This window comes from Salminus brasiliensis, chromosome 8 (assembly GCF_030463535.1).
Source record: "Salminus brasiliensis chromosome 8, fSalBra1.hap2, whole genome shotgun sequence".
Taxonomy (NCBI): Eukaryota; Metazoa; Chordata; class Actinopteri; order Characiformes; family Bryconidae; genus Salminus; species Salminus brasiliensis.
In genome coordinates this window covers 22,233,255-22,252,765 of record NC_132885.1, presented here as the reverse complement: position 1 = coordinate 22,252,765, position 19,511 = coordinate 22,233,255, and the positions used below count along the sequence as shown (strand labels likewise).

Below are 19,511 nucleotides of genomic sequence, written 5' to 3'. Positions count from 1 at the left end.
TTCATAAACGCTCTAATACTGCTGAGTGGGTTGTATAATAGTTGGACATGGAATATCGCAATTGGGATTTTAATGTTTATGGATTTAGTACTCATATTCCCACGAGGCCAGAACTACTCATAACACAAGAGTGTGTGAAAACATTTGCAGGGTGGCGGGCCAGGATGCCACTCACCATGAGGAAATAGTACAAGTGTGGATGTGTCTGTCTGTCTGTCTCTGAGAATTAAAACAGAAGGAGAGTGAGAATAGAGCCCGATCCTCCATCTGTCAGTCTGTCAGTGGCGAGCGAGCGTACGTGTTTGTGTCGGGATTTTGGCAACAAATAAACTGATTCTCTGTGGTGAGACGGCTCGCAAGCAATGAGTGTATTTTTAGGGAGAGCGAGGACAAGTGAGGGTGTGAGGTGGAGAGGTGGAGGTGTGTGTGTGTGTGTGTGTGTGTGTGTGTGTGTGTGTGTGTGTGTGTGTGTGTATAGAGACAGAAGGTGGGGTATACTCTGTGCCTGAGGACATGAAAAATAGAATCGTTCTGTCTGAGGTGTTTGATTTAAAATGTATGAGAGCTGAGAGACATATTTCAACAGATATATAAAAAAAGGGGAAAAAATGAGCTCTGATGAAACGCTCTAAAACACAACTGTCACATTCTCATTATCAAATCCATCACCCCCCCACCAGACAGATCCATTTAGATTCTGATGCACCCAGATAGAAACAACGACACACCAAAGAGCATCTCTGTTCTGTGTGTAAAAACACAGTGACAGCACACGTACACAGCAAGCAGTCCTAATCGGCGTGGATCCAGTAAGGATGTACAATAAGGCTCTGAAAAATTACTTTGTCAGGAGCCTGAGGTCAGGCCTCTACGACCTCCTTCATCCATTTCACATGTGAATGTGGAGCCTAAAAAGAGCACAAGAACTGTGTAGGTGGTGGAAACTCACAGGGAGCGTAGAACATGATCAGGGCCGAGGGGTGCTCTTCCAGAAACCCATCAAACGACTCGTCTGTCAGGTGGAACACTGCCGAATCTGACTCCGACCATGGCACCTCAGGGGTCTTCGGCTGGGGAGGCTGTGGGCTGTACGGACAGGGGGGAAGAAAGAGAAAGAGAGAGGAAGATAGAGATATATAAAAAACAGAGATAACAGGATGGATAGAGTGCAAGAGCAGGAAAGACAGTTGATTTAAATAATATATTAAAAAAATTTAATTAAATGAAATTAAAATGCATTAAATAATAATAATGGTCATATGTTGCATGTGTTTAGGGAAGACCCCAGAAATTGTTGAATTGCAAAATATTCATGCAATTCTTCTGGCATAATATTGCATATAATATACATTAAAAACATGTTTCTCCTACTGACGACTTCTATTTTTGCAGATTTGTCACACTCAGTTGTTTCAGATCTTCAAACTAAATTTAATACAAGATATATTACATATATACATTACAAATAAATCTCGTAAATACAAAATCCAGTTTAACAACAACAACAACAGCAACAAGAACAGCACTAGGTCCTGTATGAAAAAGTAATTGCTCCTTAGTGACACAAATGAACTAAATTCAGTTGATAACTGAGATCAACTTAATTTGACAAAGCCAGGTTTAATTACTACCAGTCCAAAATCTACGCCGTATTACATAAATACAGCAGTCTGTTACTGCTTAAAGCCAATTGTAAGGCTCTTGGACTTCAGCAAAACCACAGCAAGAGCTATTATGTTCAAACAGAGTAAACTCAAAACAGTGGTGAATCTTCTCAGAAGTGGCCAGCCCACCAAAAAAGTCATCCAAGAGCACAGTAACAAAACATCCAAGAAGGCACAAGAGATCCCAGATGAACATGTAGGAAACCACTCGCCTCACATAAGTCCACCAGTAAAAAGAGAAGCGTCAAAAATACAAAAAGACAGGGATCTAATGCTAACATTGACAATATGCACATCATACTAACTGTCAAACATGGTGGTGGTTTTGTGGTGGGATGATTTGCTGCATCAGGCCCTGGGCAACTAGCCATAATTATTGCAACCAGGAATCACTGCTCTCAACCAAATAACATAATCAGTTGATTATCTGAAAGTGCAGTTGGGTTATGCAGCATGACAATGATCCAAATAAGCAATAGTTCACCTCTGAATGGCTTAAAAACAAAAAGAAAAGACTTTTTTTTTTTTAAACAAAATGAATTTACAATTTACAAAAACTGTTTTCCTCATGTTCTTCTTGTGTTACATTACTATATGTTATATTATCTTGTATGTGGATCTAAAACATATGAATAAATAAATATACAAAAATAGAGTAAATTGTAAAACATATGAAATTGTACATACAGAGCGGAAAGAGCATAAAGCGTGTACAGGGCTGCGTTTAAGTCTACAATATGTAAGCTGCTAGTTCAAATTCATGCCAACAGAACCACTCTACAGTTTAAACGTGAACGAGAGCGAGATGTTAAAATAAAAAACTGTCATCATGTCTTCTACATAAATCATGAGCTCAGACTGGTTGGTGGGGAATAATTTCGAAGCCAATTTTCTTTTACTCACTTTTGGCTGCTTCAGAACTCTCAAAGACCATAAAGCAAAATGACTATTTGCTATGTTTGACACAGCTGGTACACGTCTCAACCACGCTCACAGCTCCGGACATCTGCTAAGCTTGTAAGTGGTCACACCCTATGACTGAGAGTCACTAGCGAGAGCCAAGGACGTTCACTCACATCTCACTGTGGTTTGCTCTCAGCCTCTCCAGTGATCACAGACCAGCCCAAATGATTCTCAGCGGAGGCCTGTCTCCTTACAGTCTACCATCACAATGTTCTCAAAATCCTTTAACTTCAAAAGAACTGTCTCCTTAAAGTCAGCATGCATCCAAAAAACCCTCAAAACCCTCCCTTCAAACTATGCCAGCTTGAACGAAGATTGGCTACAGAATAGGTCAGTGGAAAATTAAATGGACAGTTTTCCATTTATCCAAAATGTAGTTGATTACATAGCCTGATGTCAAACGTTTGTATTTCTAAGTATTGTAAAACTGCTTTGTGGTTAATGTAGCCAACAAGTAAACCCAGAACTAGCATTGTGTTAAACTGCATATTCACTAGACGTTCCTGTGTACCACCAGTAGACGCTCCTGTGTGCAGACAATGACGCTCCTGTGTGCCGAAAATGACGCTCCTGTGTTCACTCAGAAGTGAACACAGTACTGACATGCATGGTCAGTAAGCAAGGCTGTGTGCTCAGCCAGTAGGCGGCCCCACACGCAGTTGGCAGGTGATCCCGTGCACTGTCGGTAGGTGGTCTCATGCAAGGCCAATTCACTATCCTGTACGCAGTGAACAGGCATTCCCATGTGCAGTCAAGTAAGCGGTGCCGTGCTCAGTCAGTTGATGGTCCTGTGTGCAGTCAAGTAGACAGCCCCGTGTGCAGTCAGTAGGTGCTCCCATGCTTACTCAGAATGTGGTCCCATGCGCAGTCAGTAGGCAATGCTGTGCTCAGCCAGTAGACGGTCCTGCACCGCCTGTAGACAGTCCTGTGCTTACACAAAAGGCAGTCCCATGCTCAGCCAGTAGACGGTCCTGCACCGCCTGTAGACAGTCCTGTGCTTACACAAAAGGCAGTCCCATGCACAGTAGGCAATGCTGTGCTCAGCCAGTAGATGGGCCTGCACGCAGTCAGTAGACAGTCTTTCATGCAGTTGGCAAGTGATCCCGTGTGCCGTCGGTAGGTGGTCCCGTGCTTAGTCAGTAGATGGTCCTGTATGCAGTTAGCATGTGGTCTTGTGCGCAGCCAGTAGACGGCCCCATGCGCAGTCAGTAGAGGGTCCTGTATGCAGTCAGTAGGCGATCCAGCATACAGTTAGCAGATGGTCCTGTGCACAGCCAGCAGACGGTTCTGTGCTCAGTTTTTTTTCAGATGCACTGTGAGCACATTTGTCGGGTGCGCATGCGCTCGTATGTACATCTGGCCTGCTGCCTCTCGTGTTCTGTTGCTTAAGAATTTCATACGGTCACAGAAACCACAGCCCGTTTATGCTTATGGGTAAGAGAAAACTTGTGTAAACAAAATCCTTGAACAAAGTCGTCTGTGAGCTCCAGCTGCTTTGTACACAATGGAGTTCAGCTGTTTCCTGATTGTCACTAAAGCCAAAATACATGTTCCTCAATGAGGTGATTCAAAATCACTGAAGAATCAGCTGGCTTCTTATGTTTTTGTAATATCCCTGTACTGCACTGTCAATCAAAATTCAACACCGTTTCAAAAATCAACATTACATCAAGACCAGTTCCAGATATCTTCTAACTGGTAATGCAGTGCCAATAAATTTAGAAGGAGTCTTGTTGGGGGGGGGGGCAGTTCCTAAAGGCCATTTTCCCTGTTTGAGGATTATCTTCAACATATTTGCTGTCAGATTGTCCTTCTCTCTTTATTATGGTTACACACTGAATGCTTCTGTTTCACCTTCTCTTGCTTCTTCTTCTTCTCTTCCTCCTCCTTATTTTTCACTGTGGAACTCGTCCTGCAGTGTGAGATCTTATCAATACTGTTCCAACTCCCACGGTTTCAACATATATTAATTAATATTCTCCCCATAAGAATGAATGGGGATACAAAAGTTCTTACATGTCAGTGGTCCCAATAGACTAGTAACATCCGATCAACAGCAATTACTTTTGCAACAACTTGCAATCACCTGAGATACCACAGCAACTGCCATCAACCACCTAGGAACACCACAATAACCACTAAGCAAGACCATAGCGACCACCCTTTCCTCCTAGTGGCCACATAGCAACAGACAAGAAACTGCCTGGGAGGGAGAACCACTTTTCTAGCTGTTAAAAGTTATATTAATACCATATATACATGGATACACCTGGTCAATGAGTATGTATGTCTGGATGACGTCTACACAGTCTAAGGTCTGAAGCACTAAAAGCATGTCTAACCCACAGGCTTGAGACATGTCTGCACACACTGAGGGGAACAGAAATGCCTCATTATATCTCCACTAAGAGGCATACAGGAGTAAATCTGTGTATCCTGGTTTACAGTCATATCCCTCGCTTCTCTGAAGTGTCAAACACTCCCCTGACAATACACTTGCTCAATGAAGCAGGGACTAAGCACTGAGCCCTCACACCTCTCCAGCTAATAAAGACTGGCCTTTACACCAGCCCGAGGGCCCACAGAAGGCAAGGTTATGCGTGTCTGTGTGTGTGGTTGGGGTCTTTATCTTGGTTTTGTAAACAAATGATAGGACTTGGCCCTCTCAAAGGAGGGCCCATACACAAACAGTATTCTACTCACTTTTTAAGCCAGTCTGCAATGTCCTTGGCCGTGGCTCCGTAGTTCTCATAGTGATGCAGGAACTTCCCCTTCCTGATGCAAAAGAAAACAGAAGAGGGCCTTTAAGCTTAGCAGTCGGCCATGAGTTGGCTTCGGAACTGTGGCCCACACATGAGACACAACAATTCCTATAGCATATAACAAGGACATACACTGAGCATGTGTCATATTAAAAAAAGTCCACAACAATAAGCAACACCTTATATACCTTCAATATTTCAGCTTAAAACAAAATTTTGATTAAAAAAAGTGTGCTTTTAACAGATTAGATTAGTAAAGTACCATTATTTCTGGTAAAACCGTACTTCAATTTTCACACTATGGAGACCAACATTCATGACCATGAAGCTGAATTTTGTAATGCAGGCATGTCCAATTTTTTCCACAAAGGGCTGGTGTAACAGCAGGTTTTCCTTCCCTTAACAAATAAGATTGGACACTCTGTTGTAAAAATACCCAAAGTATTAGGAGGCAGGTGTTTTAATTAATGGAAAAGTAACGGTGAAAATGATCTCGGAAATTTCAAAAGAAGGCAAGCTGTTTTTTATTTTGATGAGCGTCTACTTGACTACCTGCCAAAAAAAGAAGAAAAACAGCTCACGGATTTCTGATGGGAAAAAAAAAAGTTGCTTCACACTTCTGCTATAATGTAATTACAAAAACTGAGTCTTTCCTATTTAAAGAAATTCTAATTCGTAGGAGGTGATGGAGCTTATTTTTCTCATCTCTAAACTGCATTACTGGTTAACTGAGGATATTTGTAGTGACACTCCAAAGGATTGCATTACAAGCAACATCCAAGACTGTGGCTCCCTTTGCAGCAGCCAAGATAAACATTTTAAATGAGGGCCTGGCCCAAAGCTAATTAAGTCATTCTGCTCGAGGCGTCTAGCTTAATCAAAGACCCCAGCTAGCAGTCTCCATGTTCCTTACTAATTTATACCAACACCGGAGACCGACAGTTCAAGTTCACGCCTAAAAGTTCAGCTTTGTCACTTGATTAGAAAACTTTGCAGTCTGCCTAGGCTACAGGCCAGAGCGCTGGTAAAGCCACAGCTGGTAGTTTCACAGCTATAAGAAAAGGCTATAGGGAGAGGCTATAGGCCAGAGCTGGTAGGCCCATAGCTAAAGGCCAGATCTTTAGGTTTGCACCCATCTACATGTAGGAGTAGTATGAGTAACTCCATGCACAGGTAATGGTTCTTTTATCTGCCTTGATCGCTCGGTTTTCGGCCACTGAAATTAATCTGCAGAGCTATGTAAGCTGGAGGAAAAAAAATAAATAAAATAAAATAAAATCGCAGACAGCACTTGGTCATTTGTAACTGTCATTGATCAGCAGGGATCTGCACGCATCACAGTAATGCATCAAAAAACCTGGAACAGCCAGCAAACCGTATTAGTTCTCCTGTGTCAGGTTTAATATTGAGTAAGTTGAAAGCAGATCACTCGAAATCTGCATTTGTTTTGCCCTGACTTGCCCTTGAAGAGTGCCGAGCAGTATGAAACCTGCAGGCTTTCGCGCTACCTTCGCATCCTTCACCTGAATGCCCTAATAACGTCCAGTCCTTGACTCCTCTGCTCTGTGGCAAGCGATCTGAAAGGCTTGGAGAGATGAAGGCCAGGTGGAAGTGTTCCAAAGCTACTGCATCCACACTTGACAGCTCACCTAGCTACACTGTTATTTCAGATGGGCCGGGAGTGAAGGGCAAGAGAGCTGGACGTCTGCCACGGAGCTCCTTTATTTTTAGCCCTTTCACATCAAATGATGACAAAAGAAAAGAAGTCTTTTGAAAAGGCACTGGATAACCCGAACGAAGATGACCACATAAAAGGAAAGCTATGGAGCCACAGGGGCAACCGTGATTGGCCTCATCAATTCCAGTGTTAGCAATGGAGCCATTGAAGCCATCTTGACTCTTGAGATGCACTCAATGTGGCTATAGCTTGAATCTCCACATGGAACTGGACCTCTTCAGAAGCAATAGTCATTATTTAAAAAAAAAGCTGGCACAAAACATCTCAAAGCTCAGCCTTTTCATACCCAGCACTGAATCATACGGTGACTGTAGAGAGATACACGGAGATCAATTGTCCAGAGCTCAGATGACTGCTTTGGGAAACTAAACAAGAGCAGCAGCTGGAGTCAAAGAACTGAAGCAAAGTGCTGATGTTTAGCTCACAGCCTCATTACTGTAAGCAATGGTGCTGCATGGTCGTTAGCCTGAGACTCCCCTCAGGGCCACAGCTAATGGCTCATTGGAAACGGATTGGGCGGAGAGCGGCATTTAATTAACCCTCCCATAATTAAAACGCAAGTGAAATGAGCGAGGGTTTAGCATCGAATGGAAGCAGATAAAGCACGGCTGCAGCCTCAGGCCTGAATGCGGACAGAGGGTCGCAGTGCAACCCAGAGTAAAATACAGCTTCAATATCTCCAAAGTTACTGTTTATCCAACCACCAAATTAGAGCTGCGGTGGGAAACACAAGTTCTTTCCCACAATCCTTCATTGACCACCAGCAGAAGCTGTGCAATGCTGTGTACAGAAGGTCTGCTTTGTGAAGGGTCATTAACAAGTTTACCATCAGTGCAAATAAGTTCAGTGGGGAGGAGTTTTTAGATGGTCAACACAGGCTGCTGTGTGATCATTAGCAAGCTTGCGTTTGGTGGTTGTTTGAGCTCATACTGGACCTCACTTGCTTCACACAGATCCTTTCCTTTGCTCTCGTTAACTCATCAACGCTGGCTCTGGCTGGAAATGAGGACATTAGGAAAGTTCTTGGGAGAGGGATGGAGGAGAAAAAAAGCTGTACTCTCTAAACAAACTTCATGAGGTTAAGCATTCATCTACTGGGAATGAGAGCAGAAAGGAAACATCGTAAATTGGATCCTAGACCAGGCCAAGTCCACGTTGCTGCTTCAGACTTAAGGCCAAGTGTCTGTTCCCCAATGCATTCAGCTTCATCTGAGCTGCTGTCATTTGTCCACGAATGAGAGAGCAGTTGGCATTCTGCTCCAGCCCCAGCTCCCCATTGTGAGCGCTTTATTCAAACCGCATATTTCATGACCGTAGAACCCCTGCAAACTTTTCCGCCTGATAAATACTGAACGTGTTCAAGTGGCTTGTTCCGAAATGAACCCCTCACCCCCACCATGTCATCGAACACAAAGCTCACCTTGCTGCAGTCTGAATCTATTAAAAGGAAGCAATCCTTCTCAAAGGCGGCCGACTGAGAAGCGAAGCTACATGGAGACTCTGCGGTGCCACTGCTTAAATGCTGCACCTCCTTACAGAACTTACAGAGAGAATGAAGAACTAAAGGTCAAGACTGAAACATCACATGCTAATGGCTTACTTTTGAATGAATTCCTCCTAGGTTGTGAGTGCGTGCTGTATGCAGAATTAAGGAGAAAGTCAAACTCACTCAAAGTAGCAAAAAGTTGGGTAGCCCTTGACATTGAACTCTTGCTTCAGGCCATCAAACTCAGCTGGGTGCACGTTCATCCCCGCCAGCACCTGTGTGAGACAGCAGATTAGACTCAGAATGAACAATCCCTGCTTGCGACATGGAACTCTGCAAAATGAAGACGAATGGCTGCATCATAGTGGAAGCAGAAGGCTTGTCAAACTACGAACAACATGAAAGTATGGCATGCAGTGAAGTGGCACATGGTAACTATCAAACTCTTTGATGACATTAACAGACCAGACCTAGAGTTCTCTTTTCATGCCAAAGACAATTTAAAATCCATTTGGTTGCAGAAAGCAGTCAACTTCAGGGAATTCTGATTTCCTTTGTTCTAGAGTTTGAAAACATGCCTATTTACACTTAAGATTTTGACCTGGTTCTCGAAACTGTTATGGATCAAATGCTTCGGTGTGGCTTAAATTCTTAGGACATCATATGATTGTTCTCAGTACACAGTGTACATCTTTTAATGGGCAGCGTAATCACGTTTACACGTGTAATGTTGTGAATTATGCTATAAATGGTATTTTATGTGACTGCAATAATTGTGTTATTCAGCATAAAACCACAAGGGAGAGTTATCGCTTGAAACATGACACATGGTATTCAGAGTTTGACTTCTCTATAGTCATTCATCAGATCCCCCCCCCCCCCAAAAAAAAAAAAAAAAAACACACACACACACACACAGACACATAGACACATATATATACACACACACAAAAGTATTGTGACATCTGCACTTTGTTTCTTCCAAAGTCTATTTAAAAACTTTGGACTAACTGTCTCTGCTGTTCAGGGAAGGCATTAGTGAAGTCAGAATGTTGGATGATCACCAACCCAGCTCATCCCCAACTCCTAGAGTCGTCCCAAATGTACTTGATGGAGCACCATCATTCCAGCAAACACGGTACCACTGCTCCACAGCTCAACACATTCATTTGACGGGGTGTCCACAAACATTTGGACAAAGAGTGTACCTTATTACTGGCTTTCTTTACTTCTCATAATAAAAGTACATCCAATCGCTGCGTGACCATCCGGTCGAGCTGCTAATGAAAGGTAATTAGTCTACAGCAGTGCACTGCTTTCTGCGCTACCTGGTCATTAGCCATGAGCAGTTGTGAGAAGGCTATATTGGGAATAAATATGTTCAGATGATCAGATTGTTGTCGGGGTTTTATTCTGAACAGTGTTTTAGATTGTTCTAGCTTATTCAAAATGCATTTAAATGCCCAAATGCAAATGATTATAATTTTCAATATATTTTTCTTAAACCTTAGGGGCTTATCTGGGTGTATTTGTGTGTGGGTATGTTGGTATGGGTATTCATTGAGCTATACATACATAAACAATTGTAATTTGTATTCTTGCATGTATTTTTATGCATGTAAATATGTATTATCTAATTATTTAGCATGCTATAAAGTATTTAGCATGCTACTGCAGCATTCATTACTCATTCAAAGGGCTTCTTCCTGCATCTAACAGCATAAAGTTTTTTCATCTTTCAATGTTAGTCCTTGGCAGTGCTCACCTGGCATGACAATGACTAGAAGGCTGAAGGCTAATAATTCTGTATCATCAGGAAGGAACTAAGCCATTTTTCCCACTAAACAAAACCATGGTCAATTGTGCTCTTGACTCCAAGCTGTGGCATTATGGGGAAATGTGCACAAGACACAATGTTCTTTACTGGCTGTGCCACACAGGAACTACCAGACCATGTTTGAAAAAGAAAGGCTTCCTTTTGGCTCGTCAGCTTCTTATTCAGATAGACAGTCAGGTAGCACCGGGGGCCAATATGTGTTGTTAAATGGCACATTAATCGGAGGTGGTTCTTTTTAGCCCATCAGCTTCCAGAAGTGTTATGGATTTCACAAGCGCCACTGAACTGTCAATTATGATGAGGGAATTCAGCGGTCATTGAGTGTAAGCACTATTGCTAATATTCGGCACATAACAGCACAATTTTGAGCTACGGTAATCTGCTTATGACCGCAATTTCTCCTCTGCTGGACAAAAGGCAGCATTCATTTAATGTTTAAACGGCACGTTGAGTGGGAAGCATGATTACGTGAACATTTGCAGGTAATACAGCTCATCTACAATCATAAATTGCACATAATCAAGGAGTGGGTCACAAATCATCTGACAGCGCAGTGAAAAATGAGGAGGCAGACTCTGCTGACCACCGCTTTCCTTTCCTTCCATATCCATCACGTTGCTCCGGCGCTATCAGCGTCCTGCACGCACGCATGGAAATGGGAAACCTTGGACTGAGGCACATCTTCCCCAAGCCAGTGTACACCTGCACATCTCTGAACAAACGGCTAATTTACAGGCTCACCGTGGAGCCCCCGCTTCCCTCGGCAGTTAAGTGAAATAAACACTTCACCAATTAGTCAAGCCAGGCCTCATTTTCCAGCTCCATACAAAGGAAGAAAACAAAGTGAAGCGTTCCAGTAGTGTGTGTTGGGGCTGTGATCTGAGCCAACTGCTGGTGGTTTGTTCAGAAACTCTATTTTGCTTTGCTGGGGGCCGAGGGTGCATAAGTCCGGAACAGCAGTGGGGGCCACGGTTGTTGGGGGATTTCAGCTGTGAGATATTGATCCTTGTGCTCTTTTACCTTCATGAGCAGCTTGAAACATTTTATTTGACAATACCCTGTTCTTGAAACGTGGAGCCAAGCTTGGATAAACTTTCAGTTCTCAATTAAGGCTGTGTGAGGCTGAGGACATGTGTGTGTGCGCGTGCACTCAAAGAGCAAGGAGGCAAGGGAGGGATGTGTAGCAATAGCTCACAGCAGTGTACATAGAGATATTGAGTTCTGGGCTGGCATTTAATCCATACGCAGACTGTAGACCAGCAGGGAATTCATCCAATAAATGCAGCATTAAACAAAAACAGAAGATCGCAGAGACAAAATGATCTGCTGTGGAACTGATGAGAACTCTGTCTGCTCTGTCAAATAAAACAAACAGGCCGAATAGGTTAATGAATACTGACAGCCAGCGAGATGAAATATTACACTGCTGACTTACTGAAACGTGTCCCATTTATGATTAATAATAACTCACTCGCAAATTGCATTTTATGTCCAGAGCTGCACTGGACATCAAAATGAGATGTGTGTCAAAGTTAGTCATGTCCATAAATATTTGGACAGTGAAATGTTTTTGGATGTCATTTTGCAAAAGAACTTCATTACCCCCATTTTTACATATTACAGAAATTGTCTGTCCAAATATTTATGGACCTAACCATATATTGCAATGGCAATGACTAAAATCATACATCATTCAGCCCCATAGCCAACAAAACAGCTCTGACCCATCAAAGCCTGACCTCCACAAGGCAGCTGAAAGTGTGGTAACGTCTGTGATATCTGGCAGCAAGATGTTAGAAGTAGATCCATTAAGTCTTGCGGTTCTGAGGTGCAGCCTTGCCTTAGTTGTCCTTCTTTGAAGCTCTTGGTATTCAATGCCCACTGCATACTGACCCTGGAACACCCTGGAAGACCTGCCGTTGTGGCAGAAGCTCTGATCTAGTTTGTCTAACCATCATGATTTGGCCCATTACACTTGCCCATTTTTCCTGCTTCCAATGCAATTTACTTGAGGAATCAACTGTTCACTTGCTGCCTGACATGCATGTATAGCCCACAACCTTGAAAGTAGCCACTGTCATTAGATTATCAATATTAATCCCTGCAAAAGATGTGGTATTGTGAAAAAGTCACTATTCGTGAAATTTAGGTGTTTCTACATATGTCCTCTGCATAAGCCAATCAAAATCTACATGCTTTTGCATATTCCTTTTTCAACACTTGGTGTCTGTTTGGGTTCAGAATTGTATGATACATTTAAGAAAACAAAAAGCAAAAAAAAACCCAAACCTGCCAGGGAACATACATTAGGTTCTTATAAAAGAAACACAACACAAACAATATAAACGCGGTATCAACATGTAACAGCCACTTCCATCCACAAAAAACATATATACAATTCCAGTGCTTCACATAAACTGAGTGGAGTTGACTCCTCTCATTCTTTGAAATCATGACAAAACAGCTAATAAATGAAATGCTGACCAGGATTAAATGTACAGTGGAGGCTCAACATTCAGAACAAAAAAAACACCATAACATGTTGAACAGTGATGTCTAAATGATAAGGTTAGTAATGGCATCAATATTATTTTATGTGCTGATGATAAATGACATACAACTATTAAGGCATAAAAACAGCAGATGTCAATTTTTTATTTCCTCACAGGAAAAAGGGTAGCTTATGAAGACCTACTAATATGTATTTATTTGCAGCTTTATACACCATGTAAAGGCTTTGCATGCTTCCTCTACTGCAACACATTTGAGAGCACTAATATCTCTAAAAGCCATGCAGTAATCTATAGACTTAAACTCAATACTGCAACTGCACCAGCTGAATCAGTGCACCGCTCAGCAAAAGTGGGATGTTTAGGAAATGTGTAATAACAAAGACTGTTGGAAATCACAGAAATACATTCTAGCTGTCAAGTGTGGCCATGGACCATACAGGTTTTTATGAGATGTATGATCAACTATGATAATATTTCTACAAACTTTAATACAATTACATTGAGACAGTGACTGGACTACGGTGGTCCTGTGCAACTGCACAGGTTTAAAATAATAAGAAGAAAGAAGTAATGAATTAATGAAAACGTGAGCCATGTTTCAACCCTGTGTAAAATATTCTATATTCAATTCTGCATCCATGCATTGTAAAATCTTTCTCAAGAAAGTCAGGTTTGTGTCAAGTGCTGCTGCAATATTTATCATGATGTCCAACCCAAACAGAGTAAACCTGGCCTGTAAATACAGATATTAAAGATAATTAAATGCATTTTAGCATCTTACAGGAAAATGTCTGTGTGGTATTTTTGCCAAGACAGTATGGGGAAAATACCATTAGGAATGGTGAAACAAGCTGGTGATCCACATTTATACATGAGCAAATGTCACTGCGATGCTACTTGATATTAAAATCACGGTAAATCGAACAATGTAAGGCACAATCAGCAATGCCTGAGAAGTGGATGCAGGCCTTTCTATATAGGGCTACCCCACAATTCAATAGTCCTTAAAAAGCTCCTGAAGTAGTGGTGCACTTACATATTTCCCTTTTGTCTCGGTAGCAGTCTGCTGGAAGATGGGCTGCATCCTCTTACACACGCCACACCCTAAATAGAAAGAGGAGAGAGACAGGAGAAAAATTAGAGTGCATGAATAAGGGGGGAGGGGGAGAGAAAAAGATGGACTTATGCAGGAGCTGGTTCCAAGGAGAAGGCCAATCAACAAACACATCTAGGTTTCCTCTCTAATTGCAAATGGGAACACTTAATTGGTTAGATTCTGTGAAAAACTAGCAATTGATAATGACATTCCCTAAAAATACTTTCACATGAATACCACGTGTAGAGCATTCTGTACAAGTTGTTCGTTTCTTGGAACAAAAAGGAATATTAATATCTCCAAATTGAAGTCAGCCAAAGAGCTGTGCGGCCTGTGCTGGGCCTGAGGTACCAAATCGCTGATTCCATGAAAAATACTTTCTAAGGAAGCTAATGAAGAATTTAAAAAAGGGAGAGAGAGGGAGAGAGAGAGAAGAGGAAACTACAAGTGTCTAAACGAAGAGCCTGAGGGCTGCCCTCTGAGCGCAGCTTTAAACACGCTCTCAGCTCCGTTCTTCACGATGAAAAACTAGTTGAAAATACCACGCTGCCTAGTTCTCCACGCAATGTTATGTTTAGACTTTTAAATGCACAAACATGCAGAATCATAGCTAAAGATGCACCCATCCAATTTGTATACCTTTCATTCATCTGAACTCATGGAAAATCATACTGATAATACTGGGTAAAGCTGTGTTGTGCTTAAATCAGCCTCAATTCTTCGTGACATGAATTCCACAAGATGATGGAAACATTCCTTTGAGATTCTGGTCCATGTTGACATGATTACATAAGGCAATTCCTGTAGATTTTTCAGAAGCACCTTCATGCTCTGAATCTCCTGTCCTACTACATCCCAAAGGGGTTCTAATGGATTCAGATCCAATGACTGGAAAGGTCCCTGAAGAACACTGAACTCATTGTCATGTTTGTGAAACCAGCCAGGGACAACTTCTGCTTTGTGACATGGTGCATCATCATGCTGGAAGTAGCCATTAGAAGATGGGTAAATTGTGGCCATAAAGGGATGTACATAATCAGCAACAACACTCAAACAGGGTGGGACATTAAAGCTGTGATTAATTGACATTAACAAACATTCCCCATACCAGAATACCACCTTAACCAGCCTGGACTGTTGACACAAGGCAGGTTGGGTCCATGGATTCATGCTGTTGCTGATGCTGTTACTAAATGCTGGTGTTTCCATCTGTGTGCCTCAGCAGAGATCCAGATTGTGTTGAGAGCACTAATATCTCTTAAAGCCATGCAGTAATGTATGGCTCAACACTGTAGCTTCACCAGCTGAATCAGTGTGCCGCTCAGAAAAGGAGGGCTGTTTAGCTGTTCAGCTGTGAAGTGTGCCCATGGACCATACAGGGTTTTATGAGATGTATGATCAACTATGATAATATTTCTATGAATTTTGAATGAATTACACTGAGACAGTGACTGGACAACGGTAGCCTCTAAATAAAACCAAATAAATGAATGATGAACAGAGCTACAGATGATTCTTTTACGTGAATGGCAATGATAAACAATAATAAACAATGATAAACAAAAGTAAACAAAAACACACCTTACATTATATTATTGATCAGTCAGTATTTTGGAAATATTGACTAAAACAGCTTTATGCGTTGAGTCTACAGGACCGGAAGCTACTTTATTAACTGTACTTAAGCTTTATTTGCAAAGTAAACTTCAATGAGAAAATATCCAATAAGAGTATTTTTTTTTTAAAAAGTTACATTAAAAAAAGAAATAATAATAAATACTTAATATATATATATATTATTATTATTTTTTTTTTTTCTTAGATATCCATTTTTTACTTCATATTTTCATTTTAATAGAATTAATAGGTGTTAGATTTTAATCAGTATTCGCACATTTACAATTCACTTTTTCTACCCCTAGTTTGCAATATTTTTATCCACACTTAAGTCATTATTGTAAATAGAAATGAATATGACAGGTGATTCAAATGGAACCTGTTATGCGTGGCACACCACACGTATAAACTGCTAGACATTTTGTTTTAATTATTAAGGCTTTCCTCTGTTAAACATCAACTTTTCATTTTCCAGGATTTCACACCCTTTGCATCATGCTCTCTACGAATTCACCCATGACTGAGGACAGAATGAGGGCAGATCATCAGGTGACTCACAGGGGGCATAGAACATCATTAGGATGGGCCTCTCCTCCCTCTTCAACAGCTTCCTGAAGTCCTGCAGGGGTAAAGGCACATAAAAAAGTAGTAATAGTGTTGCTTCCCACAGTATGTAAGGAAGTGAACCCTTCATGACTAATAACTTTACAACACTCATCTAAAACCTTTAAAAGTTGCAGTAAGCCTTAAAAGCCTAAAAGGTGCCCCACACCTGTTGCTCAGGAGCAAAACCACTCCTGAGTCCTGTAGGGGGCTCTCTGACCACCCAGGCAGGTTAAAAAGAAAAAAGAAGTCTAGATGTACTTATCTTGCCAGGAAACCATGCAGTACCTTCTCTAATGCCTGTAATTGCATGAAGGGATTAACCAACTCACAGAGGGAGACTTTTTTCCCCCTATCAGCTTTGTTTATATTCTTGCTTCATTACCAGATCGCTTCCTGTAGCTGAGATTTGCTTATGGCAGTTGACACCCCAAAAGATGTAATATGCCACCGAGCACACGCCCCCCTGGAGCAATCATTACGCTCTTCAAAGGAGTTTCAAAGCCATCTTCATCTCATCTCGGCGAGTGGGGTTGCTTTCTGATTGAGCGCAGCCCCTCAGCGGGAGAACTATCCGGATATGTCTGTGATTTGTGAAGTCTCTTAAGAGACTGTGCTACCAGTTAAGGAAGTTTTCACCCTTTTCATTTTCTATTAAACATTTGCTTTAATGAGAGCTAGCCTTAGTTGCCTCACTCAGACTAAAACACGCTGGATCTGAAGTGCTGGAGCCGCATATGCTCCTGAACGTCCTGTACGGCTGCCAAGGCCGGTCCCCGGAGAGAGCAGAACAGCCTGGTTCTTCAGTTGCAGATTGCTTAACTCATTGCTTTTGTTCAGCATGCGGTTCCCACACCAGGCAAACACTAATGGAAAGGTGATCTCCGCCAAAGCTGTCCCCTAAAAGAGATACTCACTTTCTCCGTCTCAATGTGAACGACGTCTTTAGCCTCAGGGTTCTCCTCCCATAGGGGGGCACCTGTGGGGTCTTTCAGGAACGCCACCATAGACTGAGAAAGAGAAGGAGGGGATCAAAAGGAGGACAATTATTAGAGAAACAGTGATATGACTCATCTTTCACTGTCAAAGCACATTCACTGTCTCCTGAGATCCACGGCCAGGGGTGCACACTGTGTCTTTCAAACAGCAAGACTCAAGAGCGCACAAAAACCCATCCCCGCCTGGAAGATCTCACAACGTCAGACTCTGAGGTCACCAATAATAATGGTCAAGAGAACTTTTAGTAATACAAAGTTTCTGAAACGGCGTTACAAGATGACATTGTTTAGCCGTACAGAACTACAGCTAATTTAGAAGATCCATCCATCCAGAACGTCGGAAGACTCTGTAAGCACCTCTTTGACATTAAGTGCTCATAATAAGCCTAATTACCGTTACGGGAAAAGAAATGAAGAGCAATATCAGACCCAACAGCGGACGCCTTTAATGAGAAACCAACTATTCTCCATGGAAGGCGCTCACCCATCTCATCACTGACTCAGACACCAGAGCTGAGTCGTGTTCATTCATTTTTAAACTTCTTCACATTACAGCTCGGCTCGTTGCGGAACCATTCATCAACAGCGCATCAGCCAGGCATGGGCCTGTGCCGACAGCCTTGCGGAAGAGGAAGAGGTGGGTGAGAGGAAGAAACGAATGGGAGGCGATGGGTTGATTCTCCAACCAGACGCATAATCCTACTGCACTGTGGAACCAACACCTACAGTGTGAAATCATAGCTGTACTTGCCTGTGCTACTGTGAAATTACATGCATGGGGAAAATCAGCTTGGTGGAAATGACAGAACAAGGCACGCTATAAAAGATCAAAGGCCTACAGATTACAGAGCCCCATGACTACAGAACCCATGCCTAAAAAAAAGTAGCAGATACCAAACATGAAAAGAAATTTTGAAGAGACCAAGTATATCTCAGCATGCATCCTTTTTCCAAATAAAAAAATAAAAAAAACAAAGGCACACTAAAAAACAAACATACACAACTGTAAATGCAATCTCTGAGACATGGACATAACCTCTTTGTAGCTAATAGAAGGAGACACTTGAGGGGGACTTCAAAACACTGAGAAATGCATTTAAAAAGCAATACTTGACTATTCATGAAAGTAAATAACCCTTAAAGGTGCCATAAACTCCTTTAATGAGTATTTTTAGACATACTTTGGTATATAAATATTACGTATGTTACTTGCTTGGGTTTTAGACTCCCAATAAAAACCCTGTTATTTTGCCTGGAAATTAAATGCTGATTTTTCTTTTACGGTGGGCTCCTAAAAATTCTGAGCACTGCTCTTTTATTGACTGGTTTACTGCAGCAGCTCACACAGGCCATGTAACATAGCATTGCTTTGCTTTGTCACAAGAATATTGTAATTGTTTTTGTTGGAATTATTCCCAGATAGTGTTGCTGTCCTCTCTGTGTCCTCTCAGTGTAGTATGCAGTTAGCTAGCCGAAGAGACTGTGGCTGGCTTAGCTTTTGGCCTAGCAGCCACCAAGCACTCACTTGCTTGCTTTTTTCAGAGTTCAGCATCCTCACTTTTGAGTTCCCCTTCTGATGTGTAGTTAAAGCTAGTCTTTGGTAGTCCAGTTTGTGTTCAAGGGAGCAGACGTTGGAGAGAAGAGATGGTGGAAGCTGACTTGCTAGCTTTTACTCTATCACAGATACCGGTTTGCTTCACTTCCCACAGAGACTGGTGCGGTCACAAGCCCTGTAGCAACTGGTGTTGTGATAACTAGCAAAGACTGGCAATGATGTGCATGCTTGTCTTTTGCTGATGGGCTGGGTGTATATGCATTTTAGGGGCATAAGAAAAATGGGCCAGTTTGGGGGTTTTAGAATGACCTGTTTTACAGCTCCTTTTCTGCTATGCTGGATTTTTTTGAGAGAGAGGACACATAGGAAACAGGGTTTGAAGTTCATGGAATGTTATTTCCATGTACCAAACCCTCACTATTCAACCATGCCAAACCAAATAAGAGTTTTCCATTCTAGGGCACATTTACAGCAACAGATATGTGTACCATTTAAAACAATGCTATGAAGCCTGTATAAAGTAGACAAGTCAAAAACCATGTACTACTACAGTGTCAGTTTTGTCAAGGTTTCCCATAACAACTAAAATTATATCAAAATCTTTCACATAATTCATACAGTATGTGGTCTGTTGATCTTGTCTCAGGTTTCTTTACATGAGAAAAATGTTTTATAACGG

General features: G+C 41.8%; 1 protein-coding gene across 1 annotated transcript in view; it reads right to left on the bottom strand.

Annotated features, from left to right (window-relative positions):
* pdia5 (protein disulfide isomerase family A, member 5) overlaps window positions 1–19,511 on the bottom strand; it is a 65,869-nt gene that overhangs the window by 21,500 nt on the left and 24,858 nt on the right. Inside the window, exons 6-11 of the mRNA XM_072686125.1 lie at window positions 17,197–17,289; window positions 16,235–16,295; window positions 14,000–14,067; window positions 8,797–8,888; window positions 5,331–5,402; window positions 950–1,086 (exon numbers count right to left, since the gene is read on the bottom strand). Coding sequence (XP_072542226.1) covers window positions 950–1,086; window positions 5,331–5,402; window positions 8,797–8,888; window positions 14,000–14,067; window positions 16,235–16,295; window positions 17,197–17,289 — 523 coding nt within the window. The remainder of the gene's footprint in view (window positions 1–949; window positions 1,087–5,330; window positions 5,403–8,796; window positions 8,889–13,999; window positions 14,068–16,234; window positions 16,296–17,196; window positions 17,290–19,511) is intronic.